The sequence below is a fragment of the Podarcis pityusensis genome (assembly GCF_964106645.2).
Source record: "Podarcis pityusensis genome assembly, chromosome: W".
NCBI lineage: Eukaryota > Metazoa > Chordata > Lepidosauria > Squamata > Lacertidae > Podarcis > Podarcis pityusensis.
This window is the reverse complement of record NC_138045.1, coordinates 24,460,894-24,484,637: the sequence shown is the minus strand read 5'-3', so window position 1 is coordinate 24,484,637 and position 23,744 is coordinate 24,460,894. Positions and strand designations below refer to the sequence as shown.

The 23,744-nt window shown below is 43.0% G+C and overlaps 1 protein-coding gene across 6 annotated transcripts in view; it reads left to right on the top strand.

Moving 5' to 3' along the window:
* The window catches only part of LOC308467742 (far upstream element-binding protein 3-like), a 312,914-nt gene that overhangs the window by 215,702 nt on the left and 73,468 nt on the right, over positions 1-23,744 (top strand). For all 6 annotated transcript variants that reach the window (XM_080989443.1, XM_080989441.1, XM_080989444.1 and 3 more), the window contains 3 exons: positions 577-737; positions 1,905-1,978; positions 2,676-2,752. In XM_080989443.1, the coding sequence (XP_080845569.1) occupies positions 577-737; positions 1,905-1,978; positions 2,676-2,752 (312 nt within the window). The remainder of the gene's footprint in view (positions 1-576; positions 738-1,904; positions 1,979-2,675; positions 2,753-23,744) is intronic.

The following is a 23,744-nucleotide window of genomic DNA, read 5'->3' as shown; positions in this document are numbered from 1 at the left end:
TGAAGAGTTGGTGAATGGGAGGGCTGCTAGACGGGAAGGAAAGCAAGAGATTAAAGGTGCAAAAGTTCAATATCTTCTGTAGGAACCGGAAGAAGTCTTCAGAAGGGTCATCTTGAGTGATAATGTCAGCGGCTTCGTTAGAGCCATCCGGAGCTATCTGTTTTTGCAATAAATCCTCCTTTTTAATTACGTACGTTACTGTATTATCAAGCTGGAACCTGGACTCCTGACACTAGCCTTTGAAATTCCCTCCCCCTTTGAATGTTAGATGGGCACAATCTCTGTTGTATTTCCAACACCTATGGAAGAGCTCCCTCATCCCAGTGTGCATCTGTATTGGAATTGTTTTTAGATATTTTGATTGGCTTATTGCTTGCATTTTTTATGCTGACCAGAGCATGGTGAGAATTGCAGTGCAAAACATCTGAAGGGCATGCCAGGGTGGCAAGGACTGATCTAATCCATGTGATTGGATCTTCCTACTTCCACGCATCTTTGATAACTGCTGAAAATATAAAGTGGAAGACTGAGCAGGTTCTACCTCCCTTTTCTTCCTCCCCTCTTGCTTCCTTGCAGGTGGAGAGAATATCAAGAACATAAACCAACAGTCTGGGGCCCATGTAGAGCTCCAGAGAAACCCACCTCCCAGCACAGACCCCAGCATACGGATGTTCACCATTCGGGGTGTCCCCCAGCAGATTGAGCTTGCGAGACACCTCATAGATGAGAAAGTTGGTGTGAGTTGCTGCTCCTTCTCTTCCCTTCTGTTTGCTTCTTCCTTTTTTAAAAATAAAATAATGTTTTGCAGATTACAGTACAGTATGATCACATCTTACACACAATTAACTTGTGTGATTTCAACCTTGTGTGGTTGAAAACTAACTGGTTGAAATCCTGCAAATTAATTGCACACAAGCTTGGCACAGAAAGAGCTTTTAAACTCTCTGCCTTGCTTAGAAGGTAAAGATGGTCACGCAGGGACAGATACGCCATTCCCAGAATGTAACCCTTGCACAACACACAATCATACTATACATTAAAGACCAATGATAGCAAAACATTTACATAATTTTCTTGTGTCATCATTACACCTTTGAGAGAAGAAAATGCTAAGGAGTAAACCTACAAAAATCCAGACTGGAGTCCCTAAAATGGTTGGATGGCGCCTTGTATGCCTACTTCGGGCAACTCCTGCAGCCAAGCTGGTGCCAAATATATTGCTCTGCTTTCATTTGGACCACATCTCAAGGCAGAGAGGTGGATTTTGTTGTCTGGGTGGCCCAGGACCTCCATACACACTGCCCAGGCTTGCACCCCAGAAGAGGTCGATTTGATGCTGCTAACGCAGCGGTTTGACTTCTCGAGACAGATGGATGCCAACAACATTTTTGCCACTGTACAGACAGGAAAATTGTTTTGTGGCCCAGAGCCCCATTCAACACTCACTATGTACCTTGCATAAGAATTTTGGGGTCATTTACCAGCAAAATTAGACAGGCACCTAATGTCACAGTGTTCAGATGCCTATTTGAAGGCATTTTTTATTTAAGAAGACTTTCCCCTTTGGGTGACCTGATCACTTATGGAATATTAATTATTTGCAACTACAGTTTTATTGTTTCTTCAGGATTTGTAATACAAGAATTGATTGCTTTTAGAGGTTTGTAGGAATGATTTTATTGCTTTTTTTAGAAAGCAGGTTTTGTTGTGTTTATCCTATTTTATCTTGTACTCTGCTTTGAATAGCCTCTGGCCATGAATCTGTTTATAAATCTGTTAAATGAAATAAAATTATTCATATTGAGAAGCCTTCCACAGCTCCTTAACTCTTAGATGCACTCTCAATTACCTTGTAGCCTGAGTGACAGAAAGGTCAATTAATTACCTGTTTGTTCCTTCTCCAGTGTACTGGTCTGGGTGGCCCTGGGGGTTTCAGCCAGAGCCCCTTCAATCAAGCACCTGCTGCACCTCACCAAAAGTACGTAGCCATCTTGCTTGCATTCCCATCACCGTTAGATCCTCCCCACTCCCCGGCCCACCAAATATAGCTGTAGTTGTGATGGTAGCATTAAGCAGCATCCTGGGTTCATGATGCTTTTACAGAAGAACAAGTCGTCTATGCTTTTCCCTGAGAAACTTAAATAAATTCTGTAATTTTGAGGTGCCTGGATTGGGAGGGGGGAGGGACAGGCAGGGGCTGTGGCCACATGCAGCCTTGGATGGCCAATAAATATAGTTGGGACTTTCCTTCCCATCATAAAGCTCATTGGTACCTTCCAGGAAGACTCTTGGATTATTGGTTGGGCAGGGAATGTTCTTGCCATTAATTAAAATCAAGTATGGGAAACCTGTGGCCCTCATGTTGCTGAACTACAACTCTCATCATCCCTGAACATTGGCCATGCTTGCTGGGGCTCATGGGAGGTGTAGTCCAGCAACATGTGGGGGGAAGTAGCGAAAGATTCCCTACACCTGATTTTTTTTTTTAAAAAAACTCCACTGGAATCAGTGTTCTTTTTTAATATTGATGAGTTGGTAGTGAAACGAGTCCAGAGCTAATCTTGTGCATACTATGGTCTGTTTCAACCCTTTTTGACAAATTTTAATATGGACACATCATTGTGGATGGACCAGCTCCTTTTCCCTTCAATCACTAATGATCTTGTCCTCCACAGCGGTCCTCAGACCTTCATGACGCAGGGTTGGGGTGGCACTTATCAGACGTGGCAACAGCCTGGGCAGCAGGTTCCAAGTAAGTGTCTTGTAATCGTAGAGCTTCCAAAAATCACCCAGTTTAAGTTGATTGAGTTAAAGAGTGGGGGGACCTCTTGCCCTCTATATGTTTCTGGGCTACATCTCCCATTGACCATTGGCCATGCTGATGGGAGTCATAGTTCAGCTACATATGGAGGGCCACAGGTTCCCCACCACTGGACTCTTAAAGGAAACATTTCTTCAAACATGCAATATCTGGAGTTGTATATCATGCAGCACCTCAGTTTGCTACTGCTTAAGCACTGGTTAAACATGAGCATGTGAGAACTACTAGCAAGAATAATAGAATCTTAGAGCTGGAATGTACCCAAGGGTCATCTATTCCAACGCCCTGCAATGCAGGAATCTCGGCGAAAGCATTCATGACAAATGGCCATCCAAACTCTCTTTATAAACCTCCAAGGAAGGAGAGTCCACCACCTCTCATGGGAGCCTGTTCCACTGTTGAATAGCTCTTACTGTCAAAAATTTTTCCCGAATGTTTAGTTGAAATCTCCTTTCTTGTCACTTGAAGCCATTGGTTCGAGTCCTACCCTCCAGAGCAGATATTTGAAGATGGCTATTTTTTTTCAGTCTCCACTTTTCCAGGCTAAACATACCCAACTCCTTCATGCGCTCCTTGTAAGGCTTAAGTTTCCAGACCCTTGATCATCTTGGTTGCCCTCCTCTTCACACGTTCCAGCTTGTGGAGCCCAGAATTGGACACAATATTCTAGGTGGGGTCTGAGCAAGGCAGAATAGAGTGGTACTATTACTTCCCTTGATCTGGACACTATACTTCTGTTGATGCAACCTAAAATAGTGTAACCTTTTTTGCTGCTGCATCACACTGGTGGTTTTTTTTTAATGTATTTTTATTTTTTTAAAATATTGGTTTTCAAAAGTATGAGCAGTGCCGGCTTCCGGTTTGGCAGGGACATCATGAAGAAGTGCGGAATAGCCTCTCGGGGAATTCTGAGCAGCGCGGGGGCTTTTTAGAGGTCCGCAAGTACCCTGCAGACCTTGGAACCTCAAGAGGAATACCTTGAGGGACGGAGCACCCAGTGGCGCCCAGACGTGCTCTCCTGCTTCTTGGGTTTAAATAATAATCCGAGGACAGGATAGAGCTGCGGGCGCGAAGGGGAAGCACCTCGGACCTCACGCTGTGCAGTCTCAGGCTTCTGATGAAAGTGCCAAGTTTCCACGATAAAATTGAATTCCGAAAAATGGGATATTTTTAAACACTGACAATCGGGAGGAATTCAAAGAATTTGACCAGCCAAGGGATGCAAAAAGGGAGTTCGTCCTGGCTGCAGTGTAAAGATGGTGCAGAGAACAAAGACATAAGAACAAAGGCGGAAGTGAAAGTTCCTGCTGAGTAAGTGTAAAACTGAAACTCCTCAGAGGCACTGCACTGAGGCAAACACCATTTTATAACATTGAAAGAGGGAAAAGAGTTAAAAAGGGACTTTGTTTCTCTTCTTTTCTTGCGAAGACTTTGTGGCTCGGTGGGAGAAACAGTAATGTGCTGAGCTCCAGCCCAGAGACTCAGATACTTTGTATAAAACTTTATATAAAACAGAGGGGAATGCTGGCAACATTGGAAGGGACTGACAAGTGAAAGTGGGACAGAGCAGTAAAAGTTTCAAAGTGTGTTGCAGAGATCCCTAAGCCTCTCATCTCTGATTAAATGGACATAGAAGAGGTTTGAATTGAAACTGTGATCATTCTCATACCCCCACTGGAATGATAAGGGAGGAATTTAATTTGGAAAAACGCTTTATACCCAAATATCCTTTGAGGATTAAGCCTGCGAGTGGCTAGAAAAATCACCTCCCTGGCTCCCTGATTGGATTACAACTCCACCTGGATCTATAAATTGGATTGAGCCAACAAGTGGCGGAAGACCAGAAAAGGACCTTTAAATTGAGACAGTAGTTGGGACAAGGTCTATATATTTCTGACTTGTATTACTTCTTTTTTCCTTTCCTTTTCTTTTGAGACAGTACTTGATGTGCATTTAAATGGGTGATCTTTAAAGTGTGTGGCTAAGACAAAGAAATTGAAAGCTATAGTGAAGAGAAGGGAAAACATCTGAGGACCCCTAAGGGTCATTGCCCAAATTACAATTTGTCATTAACTCGCTTTTCGGCTCTTTGGAGTACATGCTCCCTCTAGTGGTGAAAGTATAATATTGAGTTATATGCTTAAAAATGCCAGGGGGAAAAGGGGGGGGGGGTGGAATGGAGGAACGCCAGGGGATAGAAGACAGTCGAAACAGGAAGAAACTAAGGACTTGGACATTTTATGGTTAAAAATAAAGGAAGAGTTTAAACAAAATGAACAACATATGGAGAAAAAACTGGCAGAAGTACAAGAAACTCTGGATAAGAAAATAGAGGGGGTGGGGGGGAGTTGTCAAAAAAAAGTAAAGATTTAACGGTTAGATCAAAAACAACGGCAGAGCTAGCAAAACGAACTCAGAAGGAAGTTAAGGAAAATAGGAAAGAGACAGATAGAATTAAAGAGGAAATGACAGAGGTTAGTAAAATACAAGAACAGATCTGGGACAACATGGCTCTGATGGAATGAGGCAGAAGCAAAGAAATTTATAATTTAGAGGGGTAGTAGAAGAAACAAATGAAGATATAAAAGCAAAAATGATTAAAGAATTGGCAAGATGGATGGATATGAAGGAGGAAGAAATTGAATATACAATTGAGAATGTGTATAGAATTAAAGTGAGATCGGTAAAAGCCAAAGCCCAATAACTGCCTGGAGATTAATTTTTTAATTCATTAGAGATGAGTAATGCAATTCTGAGAATGAGTTATAATAACAAATTATTAATTGATGGAAGACCAATCATCATTTTTAAAGAGATTCCTACCAGATTTTTACGAAAAAGAGACGGATACAAACAACTGGTGACTCTACTGAAGAAAAATGGAATCCAACATAGGTGGGAGTTTCCTGAAGGAATCTTTTTATTACAAAGACAAAAGATTTAGACTAACAGATCTCCAAGAGGTAAAGAAATTCTCTAGAAGATATGAGAAAGAATTAGGCAAGATGGAAGGAAGCCTTGTTGGTCCCAGATCCACCGGAGCAGACCTGTATGTCGAAGAAGAGAACAAAAAGAAGAGGAAAGACAGAAACAAAGGAGAGGGAGAGGGAGAAGAAGAAGAGGTAGAAGAGGAAGAGGAGGAAAACAACACTAACAAAACCACCCAAATTTAATTCATCTCTTTGTCTCAAAAGTAGATTAAGGAAATGACGTTGAAATTGATAACCGGGAATATTAATGGGCTTAACAAGAAATCTAAACGAAATAAAGTTGAAAATGTTTTGAAAAAAAGGAATCTTGATGTAATCTGTTTACAAGAAACCCATGTTGCTAAAAAACATAGACACATTTTGATTAATAAAAGACTGGGTAGAAAGCTCATAACTTCAGATGTTAATAAAAAAAGAGGGGTGGTTTTATATATAAAGGAGAGATTAGATCCTAAACTGATTTCTAAAGATGAGGAGGGGAGAGTGATTGTGGTACAAATAACGCTGCAGGGCGAGAGGTTAATTGTAGTGGGAATATACACACCTAATGGAAAAAAGCGGAATTCTTTAAGAGATTAGAGGAAAGATTGATGGACTTTATGGATCAGAAGATAATTTTGATGGGGGATTGCAGTGGAGTGGTAATGCTGGAAATAGGTAGAATGTCAAAGAAAAAGGGTATAAAAGAGGGTAAACTTCATAAGACATTCTTTGATTTGGTTGAAAATTTTGGCTTAATAGACATTTGGAGGTTGAAACACCCAATTACAAAACAGTTCACTTTTTTCTCGGAACCCCATCAAAGCTCAAGCAGAATAGCCTATGTATGGGTATCTAAAGAATTGGCCCCAAGAGTAAGTAAAAATGAGATTATTCCACAAACCCAATCTGATCACAATTCAATATATTTGGAATTGAGAGGTAAAGAGCAATCTTCTTTCAGATGGAGGATGAATGATACATTGTTTGAGAACCCAAAAATAGTAGAGAAAGCAAAAGAGGCAATAAAGGAGTATTTTGATTGGAATTTACACAAAGAGGCTGGTTTGGATATAGTGTGGGACGTGAGTAAAGCAGTTATGAGGGGTTTCCTGATACAGCAAAACAGCTTCAAGAAAGAAAAGAAAAGAAAAGAAAAGAAAAGAAAAGAAAAGAAAAGAAAAGAGGAAATCCTGACTCAACTCATGGAAAATGAGAAAAAATTAGTAATAAAACCAAAAGATGAACAAATTAAACAGACTATTAAAATGTTACAAACTCAGTTTTCCATGTTGGTGAACCAAGAAGTGGAATGGAAATTAAAATTAATGAGACAGAAGTATTTTGAATCAGCTAAGGAAACTGGGAAACTACTGGCATGGCAACTAAGAAAACGTCAAAGTCAAAATACAATTAATAAAATCAAGATAGGAGAACAATTGACGGAAGACCCGAAAGAAATAAGAGCCTATCAAGGATTTTATAAGGAACTTTACAGGAAAGACAAGGAAGACATAAAAAAAATAGAGAGATAGTTGGAAACACATAAAGGAAAACAGATTCCTCCAGAAGAAAGAACAGCTAAACGCCCCAATAACAAAACAGGAACTCCAAAGGACAATAAAGAAGATGAAACAAGGTAAAGCCCCAGGACCGGATGGGCTTACCTCAAAGTATTACAGAACCCTTAGTGAACAGCTGTTACCGGTTCTCTGTGAAGTAATGAACTCTATCCTACAAGGAGGAAAAATACAAAATTCCTGGAAGGAGGCATATATAAGGTTGCTCCCCAAACAAGACACAGACCATTTGAATGTCAAGAATTTCAGACCACTATCATTGTTAAACAATGATTACAAATTATTTGCGGACATTATGGCAAACAGATTAAAAATAATACTAAATGAACTAATTCATAAAGACCAAGGAGGCTTCTTACCAGGCAGGCAATTAAAAGATAATGTAAGACATATTATTAATATATTGGAACACTTAGAGGTAAGAAATGACAAACCAGCTGTGTTAATGTTTACTGATGCTGAAAAAGCATTCGATAACACTGGTCAACAACAAATTTGTTGTCTGCATTTTTTCAGTTGATTTAGGACGAATCTGATGCACTGAATCCAAAAATCACATTGGTTTTGCTCAATCAGGTCAAGTTTTTGAGCTATGGCCACATGTCTTTTTTTACGTTTTTGTTCAGATGTACGCTTGTGTGGAGCATTTTAGAAGAAGTTGGTGGGGGTAAAATGCCATGTTGAATAATTGTTTTGATTGGAAATGATTATTTTAATGACAAGAAGTATTCAGGTCCCATAGTTCTGGGTGATTATGTTGAAAAGGGATCAGTTTGAAGTCATAAAACCTCGAAATCTTCTATAAATAGGTGCGGCAAAGCATAAAGTTGGGGGATCAAAACTAAGTTAATGGGGCAGCCGCCCCACGAAGTGTATAGGAAACTCCACCTGCGCATGCGCCAACTTATGACTAATTTGTAACTATTTTTGTTTGGAATTCCCATGGTTTGGAGGGAGCCAACAAACCATGTCACTGACTGCTACTTCTGCGCTGTTGATGTGACTGGGATCAACAGACTGAACTGGAGCAGCCTCAAGTATCCTGATCTTCAATCAGCACGTCGTCCTGTAGCTCATTGTGATGAAATTCCAGTGCCTATCTTCGGAGAACTTCCTGACATTAGTGACGAAGATGCCTCCAGTATTGAAGGACATGAAGAAGAAGAAGTGGTTCTTGAAGATGATGCTCCACATCCATTTTCCCAAAAGGAGTTGAATGATCTAGTTTGCGGCCTCAGCTTGTCAAAGGACTCTGCCGAACTGTTGGCATCCAGATTGAAGGAAAAAAACCTCCTCTCTGACAGTGCTCGCATCAGCTTCTTCCGCAACAGGCATCAAGAGTACCTCCGTTTTTTCTCGGAAGAGAAGGACTTGGTGTACTGTGCAGATATTGCGCAGCTTCTGCTCAAGCTTGGAGTGCCACAGTACGAACCCAAAGATTGGAGACTGTTCATTGACAGCAGCAAGCGATCACTGAAATGTGTTCTGCTACACAACGGCAACCAGTTTGCCTCTATACCCCTGGCTCACTCGAGTACACTGAAGGAGAACTATGAAGCGGTGAAGTATGTGCTGGAGAAAATTGGTTATGATCAGCATAAGTGGTTTATTTGTGTTGACCTGAAGATGGTGAACTTTTTGTTGGGACAACAGTCTGGCTTCACCAAGTACCCATGTTTTCTGTGCATGTGGGATAGTAGGGACCGTGCTCAGCATTACACGAAGAAGGACTGGCCTGTGTGGGAGGAATTGGTGCCTTGCAGAAAAAGGAACGTCATCAACGACCCTCTGGTGGACAGAGACAGAATACTCTTCCCACCGCTGCACATCAAGCTCAGCTTAATCAAGCAGTTCACCAAGGCTCTGGACAAGGATGGTGACTGCTTCACTTACTTGTGCCAGGCTTTTCCAGTATTGACCATGGAGAAGTTGAAAGCTGGCATCTTTGACGGTCCTCAGATCCGTCAGCTCATCAGAGATCCAGAGTTCGGAAACTCAATGAACAAAGTGGAACTGGAAGCGTGGAAGGCATTTGTTCTGGTAGTGAAGAACTTCCTTGGCAACAATAAGGCCAGAAACTACGCAGAACTTGTCAACAACATGCTGACTGCTTTCAGAAACCTGGGCTGCAACATGAGCGTCAAGATGCACTACCTATTTTCACATATGGACCGGTTTCCTGAGAACCTGGGTTCAATGAGTGACGAGCAGGGGGAGAGATTCCATCAGGACATGAAAGAGATGGAGACCAGGTCTCAGGGTCGCTGGGACGCAGTCATGATGGCTGACTACTGTTGGACTCTGAAGAGAGACCTCCCTGCCGCTGAGCATTCCAGGAGTTCCAAGAAATGGAAGTTCAAGCCCTGAAGTTTGAAAAATGGTGAAGCAACATGCAATTTACGTGTACTTACCTTTATCAGTGCCCACCATTCAGTTTACAGAAATCGATGTTTCTATCAGGTAATCAATATAGGTTGTTGGAAAAACATTTTTTTCTCTTAAAAACATATTTAGGATGATACGTGTTGACAAAAATCAGCTGATAATGCCACAAAAATGTAATCGATTTTGTCACAAGATCTGATTTTTTTCAAATCAACATAGCACAAAAACCTGACCTGATGGAGAGAAACGGATGCCATTTCCTGATTCAGCCGTGCAAAAATACAGTGGTACCTCGCAAGACGAATGCCTCGCAAGACAAAAAACTCGCTAGACGAAAGGGTTTTTTGTTTTTTGAGCTGATTCGCAAGACGATTTTCCCTATGGGCTTGCTTCGCAAGACGGAAACGTCTTGCAAGTTTGTTTCCTTTTTCTTAACACCGTTAATACAGTTGCGACTTGACTTCGAGGAGCAACTCATAGAACGCGGTGTGGTAGCCTTTTTTGAGATTTTTAAAGACTTTGGTGATTTTTGAAGCTTTTCCAAAACTTTCCCGACACCGTGCTTCGCAAGACGAAAAAATCGCAAGACGACAAAACTCGCGGAACGAATTAATTTCATCTTGTGAGGCACCACTGTAACCTAAATCAATTGTAGAAATCTAGACAACATTCAAAAAGTAAAAACTTGTTGCCCAGTGTAATATATCTTGGTTATTTATGAAGAAAAGTATGGGGATGATGGGGGTTTTGTGGCTCTTTCCTGAGAGGAATTGAGGCAATTTATTCGGAACAGAGAGCGAAACTAATAGTGAATAACGCTTTGACAAAATCATTCGACAAAGGGTACCAGACAGGGGTGCCCACTGTCTCCGCTATTGTTTATAATGGTATTAGAGGTATTAGCAAATAGTTTGAGAGAAACATCAGAGGTAAAAGGAGTTAAAATAGGTGTTAAAGAATTTAAACTTAAGGCCTATGCTGATGACTTAGTATAAACCTTAGAAGAACCCCAGAAAAGTGTCAAAAAAGCATTGGAAGAAATGGACAAATTTGGACAACTGGCAGGATTTAAACTGAACAAGACAAAGACGAAAATGGCGGTCAAGAATATGGAAAATAATGAGATAGAAAGGCTGGAACAAGAAAATGAAATTAAGGTGGTTAAGAAAGTAAAATACTTGGGAAATTAGATGACAGCAAAGAATATAAATTTGTTTAATGGCAATTACCAACCAGTGTAGAAAGAGATTAAAAGAGACTTGGAAATAGGGGATAGATTAAAGTTGAATGTCAGCGATCAAAATGAACCAAGGATGCTATTTTTATTTCAAACGATTCCGATAATCAGAGGCTTAGGACAATTTAGAGAATGGCAGAAGGTTCTTTCGCACTTCATATGGCAAGGGAGAAAACCGAGGATTAAATTTAAAATACTGAGGGACAGAAAGGAAAGGGGGGGGTTTCTCGGTACCTGATTTGAAACTTTATTACGAAGCAGCCTGCTTATGTTGGATAAAGGATTGGATAACCCTGGAAAACTCAGACCTGTTAGATTTGGAGGGATACAATAACAGATATGGGTGGCACTCCTACCTCTGGTATGGTAAAGTGAAAGTGCACAGAGGTTTTACAAACCATGTGATAAGGAGTGCCCTATATTGTCGGGATCTCCGTTCGACCGAGCTGATAAAGTTCATCTTCCTCCGGCCGAGTCCTTCGGAATTGCCTCCGATGTGATTGACGACCTGAGCCTCTGATAAGGCTCCAGGCACATCCCCCATTCAGCAGAGTTTCCAGCACAGGGAAGAGACGAGAGGTTTGGGCTACATTCCTAGGAGTTTTATTATCTAGCTACGCAGACAGAAAAATACATCCTCTCTCTGTGAAAGCAGAGAGCAACTGAACAACAAAGGAACATGAAACCAGTTTGTCACATCCGTCTCCTGTCTCCCATGAGACTTCCAACAGTATGGAATGTGTGGAATGTAAACAGAGTCTTGTGACTCCAAAGCACTGCACAGTGGCACAAACAGAAACTAACATCCTCCCCCTTTCTGTGAACACCACTGGGCAGTGTGTCAGTACAATCTCAGTACAAACCCAATTTCTGTACATAGGTACAGTGTTGATCCTTCGGGACAACCTTTGATAATAAATCAGCAGGAATTTCATTACCTGGCATGTAGGACACCGTTACGAATCCTTTCTGAACACATTCTCTAGCATGTTGCAGCTTCACTTGCAAGTGCTTTGTGCTTTGCTTACACCCTTCAGAAGTCAGCAAAGCCAAACGTTCAGTTCGGCTTCACAAGAACTCAAGCTTACTGTTGTTTGCTTCTTGCACGACCAATCAAATAGACCCTGGTTGTACATGTAGCAAACTCCAGACGTGCTTTTCCTGTCTGTAGTGTCACTTCCAAAACTCGCATCAGTAAATATCTCAAGACCACCAGACTTCTGATTGTTAAATCTCAGTCTGTAGTGCATAGTGCCTTTCAAATAGCGTGCTATGCGTTTCAGAGCTTTCCAATCCTTAACTGTAGGATTGTTGACTTGCCTGCTTAGCAAATTACAGCTAACTGCAATGTCAGGTCTTGAACATCTGGCAATGAAGTTTAGTTTGCCAGGTACACTTCTGTACAGTGTAGTGTCAGAAAATGCTTCTTCAGTATCATCTACCTGATAACCTGTTGTAATTGGTGTGTCTACAGGGTTAGCATCCACCAGGTTTAGTTTGGTTAACACATCAGCAATTTTCTGTGATTGGTGTACTAGAATATTACCATCTTGGTCTCTCTCTCTTTCCAGAGATAGGTAGTTGGTTACCTCACCAAGATCTTACATGTCAAAGTGCTCCTTCAGTTGAGCTAGGGCGGTATTGTACTTTTTGACATCCTTCCAAAAGAAAAAAATATCATCAACATAAAATAAGCAATACAGCTTCTTTTGCCCTTCCTCTTTGACAAATACACATGGATCAGCTTTACCTTGCTGAAAACCTAGAGAAAACAACACTTCAGTGAGTTTAGAGTGCCAGCATCGTGCACTTTGTTTGAGACCATATAGGGACTTCTTCAGAGAGCAAACAAATCCCTGTTTTACCTGTACGCCATCAGGTGGAAGCATATAAAGTGATTCGCCTAAGGTTCCGTACAAAAATGCTGTATTCACATTGTGATGAGAAACGTGCAGATTCTCTTCTGCAGCAAGTTTGAGCATAAGCCTAATGCTCTCATATCTTGTGGTGGGTGAGTAGGTCTCGTGATAGTCTTCTCCTGGTACCTGTGAAAAACCTCTGGCTACCAATCTGGCTTTGTGTCTGACTACCTTGCCATTCTGATCTGTCTTTGCTTTGAATACCCATTTGCTGTCAAGCAGTTTCATCCCTGGAACTGTTGGAACTAGCTCCCATGTTTTGTTCCTCTCTAAGGTATCAAGCTCAGTGTCAGGATGATATGTGGGTGCTAGCCGAGATAACAACCCGGGACTCCAGACAGCTTTACAAGATTTATTAAGTCCAAAAACTATGTACCATCCGGAGCTCTTAAAAGCATGTATTCCTCAGTCACTATCAGTTGCCGGATGTGGCTCCTGCCTCTTCCCTTTCCAGCATAGAAACTTCCTGAGCCCCCCCCCCTTTCCTTCTCTCTCTACGTAAAGACCGAAGCGTTGGAGGCTGTTCCTTTCTCTCTGTTTCCGTGTTTCCTGACAGCCCCTCCTCCTCTTCTCTCTCTGACGAAGTGCAGCTGCTCATTAAAGGAGGCGGCTCCCTGTACATTCCGATCTCTCCCCCCTTCTCAGCCAACAGATCCCTGACATCCACCCCCTCCTCAAAACCCCCCTTCCCATCCTCAGGACAGACGGCTACCTCTTCCTCACTGATATCGCGAGGCGAGGGAGAAAATCCTAGAAAGATGTCGTCACCGTCTTCTGTGTCCACAAAACCATCCTTCCAGCCCTCCCCCAACCCCGTTGTTTCGAGGTGATCCTCGGGGTGGTCTTCTGCAGTGCAGTTCCTGTCGACCCCCCCCCCCCCGGTGCCCACTCGTCACCCTCAGATGGTGTGAACCCTTCGAAGTCCTCCTCATCCTCCGTCGGCCCAAAAATCTCCCTAAAGAACCTACCCGGGGGTTTTGGCTTGTCGGGAAATAAGGCGTGGAACCTCCACCAGAAACTCCTCAGTGATACAACTCTCCGGCACCCACGTGTTTTCTCCAATCTCCCCTCCCATCTTGCTGCATCAGGACCGCTCCGATGGCCCGGTCTGATGCATCTGTCTCCACTCGCAGCGGCTTGTCAGGGTTGACGTGCAATAACTGCTCCTCCGATGCAAAAACTTTCTTCAGTTTCTCAAATCCCTTTTGTGCCTCTTCAGTCCACAGAAACTTCTTCTTCCCACTGAGGCAATCCGTTATGGGCGCCGTCAAACGCGGAAAGTTCTTGATAAACTTCCTGTAGAAGTTGCTGAAGTCCAGGAACCGCTGAACATCCTTCCTTGTCTTGGGGCTCTTCCATTCTACCATGGCCTTCACCTTCTCCGGATCCATTGCCAGACCCTTATTCGACAGCCGGTAACCCAGGAACTCGACCTCCCTCGTGTGGAACTGGCATTTTTCCAGCTTCACCCACAAGCGATGCTCCTTTAGCTTCCCCAGAACCTGACACACGTCCTCCACATGCTGCTTTTCGTTTTCGGAGTATATCAAAATGTCATCCAAAAAAACAAACGCAGTTACGGTACAGTAGCGTGGTGCATGAATGCCTGGAAGCACGGGCTTCCACTTTGTAAACCGAAGGGCATAACGAGATATTCAAATGCCCCAAGGGGGGTAAACACGGTGGTTTTCCATTCGTCTCCCTTGCGCACCCTGATGAGATTGTATGCCCCCCTGAGGTCCAGTTTCGTAAAAATTTTCCCCTTCCGCACTCTCTCCGAAACGTCGTCGATTCTCGGCATGGGAAAGGCCAGGGGTTCCGTCAAGGAATTCAAAATTCTAAAGTCCACCACCAGCCTCCGTTCTTTCGTCCCTCTCTTGTCCACAAAGAACACAGGACAGCTACCCACCGCCTTGGACTCCCTGATGAACCCCCTTTTCAGGTTCTTGTCAATAAACTCCTTCAAATCCTGTATCTCTTGGTCGGACATTGAGTACAGCTTACCAGCCGGTAACTTGGCCCCCGGGACCAAGTTGATCTGGCAGTCGTAGGGCCGGTGAGGCGGTAACGCGTCGGCCTCTCTCTCACTGAACACCTCCCCCAAGTCCCTGTATTGTGGAGGGATCTTGCCTTCTCCCCCAGACACATTGTCGCCACCTGGGCCTTTCTTTCCCAGGGTTCCCCTCCTCCCAGGCAGTGCTCTAGGCAGTGGGTCGACCCGAAAGACAGGGACCACTGGTGCCATGACACCACTGGGTCATGCAAGGCCAACCAACTCATTCCCAAAATAATGGGTGGCCCTGCCAAGGTGGCCATGTGAAAGGTGATGGTCTTGGAGTGCATGGAGATCTGCATTCTCATGGGAGGAGTCTGATGTGTGACCTCCCCCCAATAGTTCCCTACCATCAATCGTGGTAACTTACAAAGGAAAATCGAGCGGCAGTAGGTGCAGCTGGTGCTGTGCAGCAAAGTCCCTGCTGAAAAAGTTTGCACTGGCCCCCGAATCAACTAGGGCGTGGACCTCCATTGTGTGGCCATTGGGGAGCTCCTGCAGCACCCTGACCACTATGCCTACTTTGGGGTGGCCTGGTCGGGGCTCTTCGCTGCTGCTCCTGCCTGGCTGTCGCCCCGGTTTCCCACCAACCAGGCCTTCCCGTTTCCCTGCACCTGCGGCACTTCCTCTCCCCCCTGTGGCTTGGCCCCCACCATCCCCTGCCAGTTACGACGTTCCGGACACACTCTGGCAAAGTGGCCTGGTCTTTGGCACAGAAAACACTTCTTGGCAGCTTTCCAGTACTTTCCCTCCTTTTTCTCCTGTTGCTGAACTTTTGAATGCTCCCGCATGCGGGCTGAGTTGATTTCCATGGGCTCTGGCTGACTCTGACCTTGAGAAACCCCTGCTGGTATCTCAGGAATGCGGTTGCCATGGAAACGCTCCCCTCTGTTCTCCCTCCTCTCCAGCAAACGGGTCTCCTGCCCCACCCCCACAGCTAAGGCAGCCTTAGTTAACACGTCCATGTCCTTGGGCCGGGGGCCCCTTGAAAGCTCATCCTTCACGTCTGAATTTAGCCCTGCCTTAAAAAGAGCCTGCACTGGTTCAGAGCTCAAGTCCCAGCCCAGCTTGTGGACAAGCATTGCAATTTGAGACCAGTAACTGCGAACAGTCAGACTCCCTTGCCTCAAGGCCAGTAATTGCTGCTGAGTCATATCAATTTGGCTCTCATTTGTAAACATGGCTGTTGGAAACTGGCCCCCTCGGGAAGGCTGGCTCATCTATCCACTTGTTGGAAACTGGCCCCCTCGAGAAGGCTGGCTCATCTTCCCAGGCTTGTCGGGGCCTGTTTGCCAGTGACCCACCCTGGCTGGCATCCCGGCAGACCAGGGAGATCTTGATAGGCGACACCTCCCTGATGAAAGGTGCACGCCCCCTTCCCCCTTGTATAGCAGCAGGAGAAAGAAATCAGTCAGAAAGTCTTTTTCATCTCTACTTTATTTCTGACTGTACACTGTACAAAAAGCATGTCTGCTCACTCAGTCTCCTCCGAGCAACTACGTTAGACTTCCTCGACACAAGCAACAGGAAGGTCTCATATTACACAGAGAACAAATCCCTGAGAATTGCCTGGAACATCCTGTCCCACGGTTAGACCCATCATGTGATGTAAACATCGAACTGCTTGTTCGCAGCTGCGTAGTACTCATATCCCAACATCGGCATCCATCGCCTCATAAAACTTCCCCAGATCCCGGAGTGCATCATTATCGGTGGCAATTAGGAGCCGCACCCATTCCCTCACTGACCCTGCCAAATGACTGATTACGAAAGCCACCCTCTGCTGATCGTTGGCAAATCCACTCCTCTGGAGATCCAGGGCATATTTCATTTCAGTCTTAAAGCTCAAATATTCCTGGGGGTCCCCATCGAACCTACCGACCAATGAAGGCATTTTCCTTCCCAGCGGGGCACCCCTCAATTCCTGATCTTGCGACCTGCGTTCCTCCAGCCTAATTCGCAATTCCTGCGCATGTTGTTCCAGTTCTAGGTGTCGTTGTTTCAAAGCAGCAAATTCTTTCCTCGTCCCCTCCTCCATCGCTGGTTGTCTCTCCCTCCTTGCTAGCTCCTGGCAATGGACTTCCGGCAAACTGTCAGGATGATATGTGGGTGCTAGCCGAGATAACAACTCGGGACTCCAGCCAGCTTTACAAGATTTATTAAGTCCAAAAACTATGTACAATCCAGAGCTCTTAAAAGCATGTCTTCCTCAGTCACTATCAGTTGCCGGAAGTGGCTCCTGCCTCTTCCCTTTCCAGCATAGAAACTTCCTGAGCCCCCCCCCCTTTTCCTCCTCTCCCTACGTAAAGACTGAAGCGTCGAAGGCTGTTCCTTTCTCTCTGTTTCCGTGTTTCCTGACAGCCCCTCCTCCTCTTCTCTCTCTGACGAAGTGCAGCTGCTCATTAAAGGAGGCGGCTCCCTGTACATTCCGATCTCTCCCCCCTTCTCAGCCAACAGATCCCTGACACTCAGCCTTCATGGCAGTTAACCATGGCTCAGCATCCTTCGAGTCCAAAGCCTGGATCTCTTGGAAGCTTGAAGGTTCAAATACCTTCTTGGAGCTATTAACAGCAGTTACAGCTTTGGCTGCTTTAGCAAATTCATCAGCAAATCTCTTTGGAGGTCTACCTTTTGTGGCTCTTTCAGACCTGCAAATTAAATGTAAGTCTTCAGCGCTCCCCTCTTCTTTCTTAGGAGAAAAGGGGCCTGTAGTGAACAGTGGTTCCTCCAATTCTCGATCAGAGCCTTCAGAGTGTCGCAGAGAGGCCTTAGCACTCTTGAAATCCTCTGAATCATCTGATTCAGTTTCAGAATCAGAACCTTCATCAGTGGATGTGGGGTTTTGCTGCTGTTTATCCTCAGACTCTTCACTGTCATCAGGATAACATTGGAAAATCCCCACATTCTCCCCCCACTTGGCATTGTACTCAACACTTCTAGTGAGTCTAATTGTATTAGTGTCAGTCATCATTACTCTGTAAGAACTTTTCTGATATCCTAGAAAGATACCTTGCAAACCACGTTTGCCTAACTTGGAGCTTTGTGGTGTGTGAACCCACGTCAGAACCAAAAATTCTCATGTGCTTGATGTATGGTTTCTTGCCAAACATCTTTTCATAGTGGGTACAACCAATCGGTGATGATAATCTGCGATTGTAAGTATAAACAAAACAGCTGAGCGCTTCTACCCAATAACTCTCTGGAAGATTGGCATCATGCAGCAAGGTTTTCAAGCCTTGAAGCAAAGTTTGGCTTGCTCTTTCACAAAGTCCATTCATCCAAGGAGACCGTGGACTTGACAAATCATGTTGAATTCCTTTCTCAGTCAGAAAAGCTTCAAACTGCTGAGAAGTGAATTCTCCCCCTCGATCTGTAAATAAACATTTCACCTGTTTATCATGCACATTTTGCAACCAAGCACAGAATTCCTTGAACCTAGGAAACGCTTCTGATTTCTGCTGGAGATTGAACACATGGAAAATGTGTTCATACCTGGAAAATGAATCAATGAGGACCATGAAGTACCTGGCTCCACCCAAAGAGGGTGCTAGAGGACTAACGAGTTCAGCATGCACTACCTGATATGGTTCTGTAGCTTGTCTACTAGATACCTTACCTTTTGCAGCCATTTTAACCTTGTTTGCTGCGCATGCCTTACACTTTATGTGGTACCTGCAGGGTTTAATAATCATACCTTCAATTAAGGCAGGCATTTTGGAAACTGCCTCGAAGTTTAAGTGACCAAGTTTCCTGTGATAATCATGAATACATCCTGCATTCAAAACCTTGCTAGTATCTTGCACAACATCAACAGAATCATCATAATGCAATACAAACAAATGATCAACATAATCAGCATGCAATAGAAAGTCATCTTTCTTGGTGATGGTGCACTTCCTCTTCTTGAAGGAAACGTCTGTGTCCTGTTCAGTCAGCTGTGAGACGCTCAACAGGTTGTGTGCAGCATCTGGAACAAAAAGAATGTTGCGTATCGAAGCATCCAAGCTGTGAAGAACAACCGTTCTGTAGCCTTGACTGGAGATCGTGTGATCATCCGCTTGGTGAATCGCACCTTCCTGTGGAGTAAAGGACACGAACAGGTGTTTGTCTTTGCAGACGTGCTGGGTGGCTCCCGAGTCGATGATGAAGAAAGATCTAGACGTCTTCTGGACCTTTGGAGTGAAGCATGAGACCATAGCCTTGTGTTGTGTTGTCATGGACTTCTGACCTTTGCCTTTGCCTTTGCCTTTTCCACACGTTGAGCTTTCACTGCACTGCTCTGTTGCTTTGGCATTGGGTTGTTTGCACTCCCTATTCACATGGCCTAGACATCCACACAAGTAGCATTTCACTGCCTTCAAAGCTTTGGCACCATCTAGTGGTTGCACTGCATTCTGGGATGACGTCTGTGAGGACTCCCCCTTAGTGATACAGCTAGTACTACACCGATCCGCTTCATTTAACACCACAGCAGTGACATGCGCTACTGTTAGCTGAGCAGTAGGCAAAACACCAAGCTGGCTGGCAATCGCTTCCCAACTTGAACCCAAAGAATGTAGAATCATGAAGGAATGCACAGCCTCTGGAAAGGTGATTCCACGCTGTTGCAACTCGTGCCTGAGATTCTGCATTTCCATGAGGTGAGCACGTACGTCTGCTCCTTCAACAAGTGCCATATCATGCAACTTGGCATAAAAGAACAAAGAAGCTCCCACGTCTGTTCTTAAATGTGAGTGTTGGAGACTGTCCTACATCTCTTTGGCTGAGGCCTTGTCACGCAAAAGACATAACTCTTCAGGAGACACGATAAGCGTCAGATTTCCCTTGCTTTCGAATCCTTAGCCTCCCATGCTTCGGTAACTGGAGCTGGGGGGACATCTGTTATCACATTAAACAGGCCCTCTTTTCTTAGCAGAGCTTCTGCATACTGCACCCACTCCTGATAATTCCCCTTTGAGAGCTTAGGAATTGCCATCGCATTTTGAAGGGCCTCCATTATTCTGGCATTGGCCTTCTGTGTCATTGAAGCATGCTGCGTCTGTTTACAAGCAGCTGCGTTTCAAACAGCATACTGCTTGAGGCTTTTGCATGCTCATGAGCTTCTGCTGCAACCGGTCAGTGCTTTGGCTATAGAAGTTCAAAGTCCACCCTAATTGCCAATTAATTAGGGACTGGCAGGCTTCCCGGGGCAATGAGCACATACCTCTCATCAATCTTCTTGACACGCAGAGAAGATAAGCTGCATTCCGTTCTTCTGGGCCGGAAACCAAAAATGTCGGAACCTGCGTTCGACTGAGCTCCTCCAAGCTCCTCCGGAATCGCCCTCCGATGATAATTAACGACCTGAGCCTCTGATAAGGCTCCAAGCACGTTCCCATTCCGCAGCGTTTCAAAGCGGCAGAAGTGACGAGAAATATGAGCTACATGCTAAGAGTTTGATTGCTAAGCTACGCAGACAGAAAAGAAATACATCCTCTCTCTGTGAGAGCAGAGAGCAACTGAACAAACAAAGGAACAGGAAACCAGTAACGTCACATTCGTCTCCCATCTCCCGTGAGACTTCCAACAGCCTGGAATGTCTCTGGAATTTAAACAGAGTCTTGTGACTCTAAGCAGCTGCACAGTGGCACAAACAGAAACCAACCATTTTTTTCTACATCTATTTGCTAATAGTCTGGAGTTTTCCCCTCTATAGTCATAGAAGCGTTGTTTAGAGTATAGAATGCTGATCATTGTTTTGTTGATTTCTAGGGAGTCTTCTCTGGTGACTGCTTTCATTGCGTCCCATAGGAGGGGGGTTATTATATTGTCTACATCATTTTCCTTGAAGTAGTTTTGGAGAGTTTTGGTGAGACTCTCTCTAATTTGATTGTTTGAGGTTAGGATGGGACTGAAGGACCATGATGGGGTGGTTTGTGTCTCTCCTATATTAACTGTGACTTCTACTGGGGCGTGATCTGTGATTTTAATGTTACCTATGTTTGTTGATTCCACTGAGGGGATCAGACCCTGTGTGAGCAGGATGCTGTCCAGTCTGGACACTGTATTCTGGCATCTGGATTGGAATGTGTGGCTGGTGTCTTCCAAGTTTTGCTCACTCCAAATGTCGTAGAGACCTCTGGTTTTTTTTTAAGCATTTTTAGTTAGTTTAATTAACTTTTTCTCATTTTCCATTATCTGATTTAAAATTTCCTTTTTTCCTTTCTCTCTAATTTTTTTCCTGATGCTGTTTTATTGAATAAAGAAACCTCACATAACCGCTTTATTGGCGTCCCACACCATGTTCATTTTGGTTTCTTTGTTACAATTATTTACAAAATATTCCATTAGCATCTTCTGTGCCTTCTCATTTGTTTTCTGATCCTCTAATAGATTTTCATTTAACCTCCATCGAAAAGTCCTTTCCTTTAATTCTTTTATTTCACACTTAATTGCATTATGATCTGAAAGTATCTTTGGTTGTATTTCAATTTTTGTGACTCTAGGTGTTAATTCACTAGATGTCCACACGTAATCTCTTCTTGAAGCTGATTGATTTGGTTCTGAAAAGTGGGTAAATTGTTTATCTAATGGGTGTCTCAGTCTCCAGACATCTATCAAATTACAGTTCTCTATCATAGAGAAAAAGGTCCTAGGTAATTTCCCTTCCTTCGATTTTTCATTTCTCCTTGATCTATCCAATGAGACCACTCCATTCATATCTCCCATTATTATAATTTTTTGATCCATAAATTCCAATATTTTTTCTTCCAGATCTTTATAAAATTCCATCTTATTACCATTTGGTGCATAAATTCCCACAATTATCAGTTTTTCGCCTTGCCAAGTGACTTGTACTGCAATTACCCTGCCCTCTTCATCTTTGAAGATTTGCCGAGCTTCTAGTTTGTTTTTTATATACATCATCACTCCACTCTTCTTACTTTTATCTGATGAGATAAATTCATTTCCCAATTTTTTATTAACCAGTACTCTTCTATGTTTTCTGGCTACGTGAGTCTCTTGTAAACAAATAATGTCCCAATTGTTGTTTAACAAAAAATGCTCAGTTTTGTTCCTTTTATTTTTATTATTTATGCCATTCATATTCCAAGTCCATAATTTTAATGCCATTTTGGTTTCTTTTGATAAATAAAACTATAAAAGTTCTAAACCTGTTCTTCTTCCTCCTCTTCTTCCAAATTATCAATATCTTCTCCTTCCGGGGCCACTGCTGCTGCTGCTTCTCCTCTTCCCAACTCTTTATATCTCCTCAAAAAATTATATATCTCATCCACACTCTTGAATTTGAATTTCTTTTTTTTATAATAGAATGAGACTCCTTCTGGGAACTCCCATTTAAATTCAATTCCATTTTTCCCTCAATATTTGTGTCAAAGTCTTATATTGGTCACATTTTTTCAACAAACGAAGTGGAACGTCTTTAAAAATGATTGTAAATGTTCCCTCAATACATACCGTAATCTCTTCTCTATTTTTCTGCAAAAGCAAATTTCTCATTTCTCTATCTTTGAATATAATCTAACAATCTCCTGGAATTTTTTTTTTTTTTTTGGCCTTTGTAGTCTTTGTTTTGATCCTAAATGCATTTTGTATTGTTTTTGCCACTTCCTCTACCTCCATATTTAACCATTGTGCGATTTCTGTTGTTAGTTTTTCCAAAATATTTTCCCCTTGTGATTCTGGAACTGATCTAAACCTCAAATTCATTTCTTGTTGTCTCAATTCATTCATAGCAATCACGTCCCACAACTCCTCCTGTGTTTTGTTCATTTCTGAGACTTCTCCTTTTTTTCTTCCTCCTTTTTCATATCTCTTACTTCTTGCTTTGTCTGATTCATTCTAAACTTTGTGTTCTTTTAGTTATCTCTTTCATCTGACCTCTCAGTTCAGAAACAGTCATATCAATTTTTTTATCCATTTGCTCAAGCCTTGTCTCAAGATTTTTTTCACTCTGTTTTATATCTGTTTTTATATCATTTTTTATTTCTGCAAACATTTTCAAAATGCCTCCTTTATTTTTACTTTCTTGTTTCGATCTCCTCCTTTCTAATGGTGTCCGTCCTTCTCCTGCCTTTTTCTGTGCTGACATTATGCTTCTATTCTATTATAAATGTTACTTCACTCTTCACCACTAGGTGTCCCCCACCAATGTTAAGCATTCAGAAAGAAAACAAAGGAGAAAAAAGCAATATTTTCCGCCTCTTGTTTGGCTAATCCACCGTGTCAGAACAAAAGGATTAAAATCCCCAAAATGACTCAAATTATTAAAAATCAAAGATAATAAATTTCTTCTGCCACTTGCTTGGCTAATCCACCACACAGCTTTCCCCACACAATAAACACAGGAACAGCGAATCCGTTAATATCAAGGAAAAAGAAATCTTCTATTTGCCTTCAAGTGTTTTAATTTTTTTAAAAATCACCAAATAAAAATCAAACCAATTCTTCAGCCACTTGCTGGCCTAATTCCATTTGAAATCCCACGATCCAAAAAGTAAAAAAGAAGAAGAACAGGTAATATCTATATTTAAAAAAGAAATCCAAATAAAAAACAACCCACCAATCCAATATCAATCCGTAAAGAAGAAGGCGGGGGGTAATTTAAGGTCTTATTTTCTGCTCCACTCCTCCTCAAAAATATAAAAATATACAATCCATAATTCCAAATCAGTTCCTGCTTGGGCTTAGTAGCTTTCCCCGAACATACTGCTGTCTGGCAATAACAAGAACTAAAAGAAATAAAAAATATGAAGCTTTTTAACTTTAACTACGCAGTT